Source organism: Centruroides sculpturatus, unplaced genomic scaffold (genome assembly GCF_000671375.1).
Source record: "Centruroides sculpturatus isolate CEXI.00-Female unplaced genomic scaffold, Cexi_2.0 scaffold761, whole genome shotgun sequence".
Taxonomy (NCBI): domain Eukaryota; kingdom Metazoa; phylum Arthropoda; class Arachnida; order Scorpiones; family Buthidae; genus Centruroides; species Centruroides sculpturatus.
The window spans coordinates 40,767-45,939 of record NW_019385226.1 but is presented as its reverse complement, the minus strand read 5'-3'; the positions used below and the strand labels follow the sequence as shown (position 1 = coordinate 45,939).

The window sequence follows — 5,173 nt, the reverse complement described above, 5'->3', positions numbered from 1 at the left end:
ACTTTAACGCTTAATAACTAACTCCTGTGTTAAACCATCTGACTCCGATTCTGACCACTCTGACCACAGATATTATTAGGCTTCAAACAGAATGAACAAAATCATCCCCCCCACACAGTCTAACATCCACACATATAGAAAAACCTCGAAACTTTTGCGTATCTCGAAATTTTACGGTGTCCAGAGTTAAAAAATGTAAAAATTTGGGAGGGATCATTTTTTGAGCGAGCGCTACACTTTTTCTCTGTTATATATAACAGCCAAAAAAGTAAAAATTATCGAATACATATTTATACATTTACTTAGAGAAGACTTTTAGCTTTGAAATAAAAAGGTAATTACCAAATTTTAAATAAAAATAATATATATATTAATTTAAATATAAGAATTTCTGTTGGAATAATTCAATATAACTTTAAAAATGCATGATTTATGAATTGAAAGTTCATTATGTGTATCTAAAATTTACATAAAAATACACAACAGATTTTCTTTTTGCAATTGTTTAATTTTTTGTAATCAAATGTGGATATCGAATAGCTCTTCCATTCAGACGAAAATTCTTCTTAATTTAACTTTTCATATTTCTATCGCCATTAACATGAAGAAAGAAAAGATTAATGCTGTAACATTGTAATTATATTTCATTCTCGAACATCCACTGCAATAAAAAAATAAAAATTACGCACGTAATTATCATTCAAATGCTGACAATTATAAACGTTCTTAATGATGATATATTTGTAAATACTAAATTTTTAGTTATAAACAACTCGTCTAATGACAATTTACATTTCAGATCGAATACACTAATAAGCACTTTATATTGCAATTTTGTTTTCTGTAATCCCAATAAATTCGTTTTTCCATTAACGTACACACACATTTTGCGAAAATTTTACAGCCATACAATAAGAAATAATCATATTCGAATTTAACTATCCGTTACCTTTTCGTTTAGATTTCACTTTAAAAGTATAAATCCACCAAAAAGTAAATATTATTCACAAGGTTTCTGTCACCGATTAGGAATTTGTCTTCAAATTTCCTGGCATTTGTTCCTTCGTCGCTCAGAAAGTAACTTAGTTCAGGTGAAAACTCGATATCGGGTTGGACATTTTCAGCGTGGAAAAAGTAAGCAAATAAACGAATTGACCAATATTTTTCTACATACAAATTCGTTTGCAGATTTGCTACTCCTTGTGGATTGCAAACGGTTTTAAACGAAAAATACTCGTTGTCCAAATTGTTAACATAGGCGTATACGTACATTGAAAAACTTTCGCCAAGCTTCACCGGAAATCGAAGAGCCGTCACGAAACAATCTTCCCTCACAACTACTTCGCTGCTAAAATATATGTTACCTTTCATCTCTGCGTTTGCGATCATAAAAGGATTTCCACGATTAATATACGAGAACAAGTTCCAATAATTTATTCCGCTTCTGGTTTTTGTTTCTCGACTGAAGTAACTGGGATACAAGTAATAATAACGATACTTAAAAGCATGCCAGATATGACACTTTTCTACTTGGCTTAACAAGTTCATTTTAAAAACACAAGATTTCAATTCTTCTTCATTCATGGAAAGAAATCTGACTTTTCCAATAAATGGCTTCATAACATTTCTTATTTCGTTTCTTTTCGATTCTTCATCCATCGAATGGAAGTTGTCTGCACCCTGTATTCTTTGAACTTCTTCTATGCTCCACTGATACACGGCTCCGAGTAAACGCAATTCACTGACAGATTCATATAACGCTCGAGATAGCAGTCTATCAATTGTTGCAATTTTACAGCACATAAAGTCGACTGTTGTAAATAGTCTTCCTCTGTGTTTGTCGAAAGCTCGCCAGCAATAATAAGTTATGAGCAGATCACCGATCTCACGTGCAAAATCGTGGATTGCACAGACGGTATCCAGTTTTATTTTCCGAATGATAAATAATCTGCATTTCTTTCTTAAATGGTTTAACTCGTATCTTAAACTCAAATGATACAGATCGAAAGCGTGTGTAATAGATGTCAATCCGGGATCGTCTGTCTGTACATAACTGTTTAAAAAATATAAATTATAACGTATTACAAAGTATTGCAATTAAATGAAAGGTAAGTATCGTTGAAAAACTTACGTAACAAATCGTCTGATGATCTCGATTGAATAAGGCATAAACAGTACTTTAAAATTTTCAAAATCTGTAATATGATGTTCCAATTGCCTGTTTAGGACTTTGTTTAGCTGAGCTTCTGATATAATGATTTCTTCGACTTTTTCGTTTTGGATTCGTATCTCACCCGAAGAAACCCTAAACAACAAAACGGTATTTAGTATTACTTTCATACAAACATGTCTGTTGTACTGTACGGTAGTTGTAGTATTTCCGACAATGGTGTATGAACAATAAATGCATGACTAACATTTTAAAAATAGATATTAAAGCTTTTGTATTATCTTATCATTTTGGGTTTTGATGGTTCCGCGATAATCAGGTTTTATTTCCTAGGAGCTATCGTACTAGCAAACGCTGCATTTTTTAAAAGAAAAGAAATCTCTATTGTATTAACAGGGAAGTATTTTGGGATACGCTTTTCAGTAGAGTTAGGAGGGACGTAGTTTGAAATACAATCTTGTTAACAGAATAAAGATATCCCTGCATATTTTAATGGAGACACTTCGTATAATAGATCATAGAGATTATTTGATCATCAATAGGTATTAATACTAATATCAAAGTGACCTTTTGTTAAGGTAAAGATTTTTGTGTACGTGTATAATTTTCGACGGATTATCGACGGTCCTATCTTGAATCTTTAGATGTTTTTTTCATAAACACTTATTTCGTATGTTCTAAATAAACGGACATCGACGTCCCGTAATTAATTAAAAATTAAATTTTGTTCTCGTGTGTGTCACTCATTCACACAAAGCACAGTTACAGGTTTACATTACAAACTGAAGTAAAAAGAGACAATGTGACTCGACTAGATGGGCTTTTAACTGATAAGTTATCAGTTAAAAGCCCATCTAGTCACATTGCTCGTGGCTATTCCATGTCGGCTGTCATTAAGGTTGCGTTTCTTTATGCAGCGAGAGTGCAGCGTAAACGACGTCACGAGCAGCTATCGCTACACGTCGCTGCGTCATAGTTTAGAAACGCTTTCCGCTCGACCGAAACACGGACGTCATAATCTATCCTTTAATACAGTTACAGCCGAAAATAGTGCTTTAGTTAAAGAACTACAATATTTAAATAAAGAGATATAAAGAATCGAGCATTTATCTTTCCATAAATGTGAACAAAGTAGAGATAAAAGATATATAATTATATTTAAAATATAGTATTTTCTTATTCTTTAGATAACTTTCAGAGTCATTTCATAAAATTTAATCCTTCTTAATCTTTCCATAATATTTTTATCAACAGTCACTTCGACTTTTTTATTTTTACAGCATAATATCGTATTATAGACACAAGCGTCCATTTTGCTTTACACGTGTAGCGGACGTAAAAGCTGCTTTATCTTCGCTGCAGCGACCTCTTGTAGCAAACGTTTAGAAACGGTTCGCTACATTGCAGCGCTGCATTTAGAAACGGGTTTTAGAGGGTTCGCTGTAAAGCGCTTCTCGAGCGCTGCATAAAGAAACACGGCCTATGTGGTGTTTCGTCCCTTACAAGGGAAAGGAGTGTATAACCTTACACAGTCATACCTATATATTCATTTTGAACATGATTTCTCTTGCTTTGTAGACCGATAAATAATAAACCGGTCGAATAAGTATCTGTAATGTTATTTAGTTCTTTCATGTGAAACTTGTAATCATTGAACAAATAACGTTTATAAAGTTTTTCTATAACACGTATTAGATTTATTGTTTTGAAACATTTCCAGCTTAATATGAATAATTACAAACAAATTATATTATTAAAAATATTGGCATCAAATTAATTTCAATCAAATCTCTGTACAAAATGTAATTCATTTTCTTTCATTTATTTAACTGCCTTTAACAAATAAATACCGCTTTTATATTTTAGAACTCAACGTTTCACCTACTAATTGATGAAAATGAAGGATTTGCGATTTACATGTCACAAACACTGAACTACCCGAAGTAAATCTTGTACAAAAAAATGACTATTAATCATTTGTACAGTCGACCCTCTATAACACTGTTGATTTTTCCGTTTTATATGAATTCTATGTTGTACGAGTTACTTAGATTTTACAAATACGTGAGCCATTCACAGCCCAGCACACGTATTTGTAAAATCTAAGTAACTCGTACAGCATGAAATTCATATAAAATGGAAAAATCAACAGTGTTATAGGGGGGTCGACTGGTATATTAAAAATTAAAGAAAGCTTATTAACTCAAACTTTAAAGACCGAAAATAATTTCACTAAAAGAAGGGAAATTTTAAGCTAATTAAATCTTTAGACTCTCACTTTTAGGGTTCAATTTTTCGAATCTAACATTGTAAACAGACGGTTCTTTACACAAGGAAATAAGCTGTTTGTGAAGTTCTGCTTATTCATTGTCTCCAGTAAGACAACTTTTGTTAATTAAACACTTTTAGTTTAAATATTCTAGAAAATTTATATATAAAAACTAAGTAAGAGTATGTTCATTTGACGCGAACATATGTCATGAAATAAGTACAAATATCAGACAGAAAATCAACTTATGTCATTTATCACGTTATTTTTTTAGCTCTCGATAACAGTACAGCATCGCTTTTTTTCAATTTTTTTTTATAAAAGAGGCGCATACGATAGTTAATGGCAAAAATTAAAATAACAAGTAAAATTATTCTGCGCCCACACACGTGGAAACGTTATAAACAGAAAACAATACAAGTACTTACGGACTCGGCATCACTGGATCCGTCATTTCTTCGGCTCGTTTCTGCACTGAACTCTCGAGGTTGACGTGGAGGAACGAATGCAACACACTCTTAGAAGTGGAAAGAAATTACTACAGTAATTGGCTGCAGATGCCACATGACTTTGACGTCACAACCTCTCCGCAAGAGCACCTAATTTTTTAATTGCATTACTTGTATATTCTGTATATCCGACATTAAAACTGGCTTTATACGTGTATTTATTGTGATCTCACATATACTTGACTAAGAAATTAGCATATAACTACGTGGACCATTACGTGCTTA

At 32.3% G+C, this 5,173-nt stretch overlaps 1 protein-coding gene across 2 annotated transcripts; it reads right to left on the bottom strand.

Annotated features, from left to right (window-relative positions):
- Window positions 1–525: 525 nt before the first annotated feature.
- LOC111636415 lies at window positions 526–4,953 on the bottom strand. 2 transcript variants are annotated; one of them, XM_023381664.1, is made up of 4 exons: window positions 4,868–4,953; window positions 2,132–2,305; window positions 950–2,053; window positions 526–661 (listed from the first exon to the last, which is right to left on the bottom strand). In XM_023381664.1, the coding sequence occupies exons 1-3, from the start codon at window positions 4,891–4,893 to the stop codon at window positions 970–972; spliced, it is 1,284 nt and encodes a 427-aa protein (XP_023237432.1). In that variant the 5' UTR covers window positions 4,894–4,953; the 3' UTR covers window positions 526–661; window positions 950–969. The 2 variants fall into 2 exon arrangements, with proteins under 2 accessions (XP_023237432.1, XP_023237431.1); XM_023381663.1 differs by having other exon boundaries at window positions 596–2,053.
- Between the last annotated feature and the right edge of the window lie 220 nt (window positions 4,954–5,173).

What these genes read in the sequence shown, in the direction of transcription:
- LOC111636415 (XM_023381664.1), bottom strand. Translation starts at nt 4,893, where the DNA reads ATGACGGATCCAGTGATGCCGAGTCC. An exon ending in GATCCAGTGATGCCGAGTCC is followed by an intron (nt 2,306 to 4,867) that starts GTAAGTACTTGT and finishes TTTGTTGTTTAG; the next exon opens with GGTTTCTTCGGGTGAGATAC. An exon ending in ATCATCAGACGATTTGTTAC is followed by an intron (nt 2,054 to 2,131) that starts GTAAGTTTTTCA and finishes TTTTTTAAACAG; the next exon opens with TTATGTACAGACAGACGATC.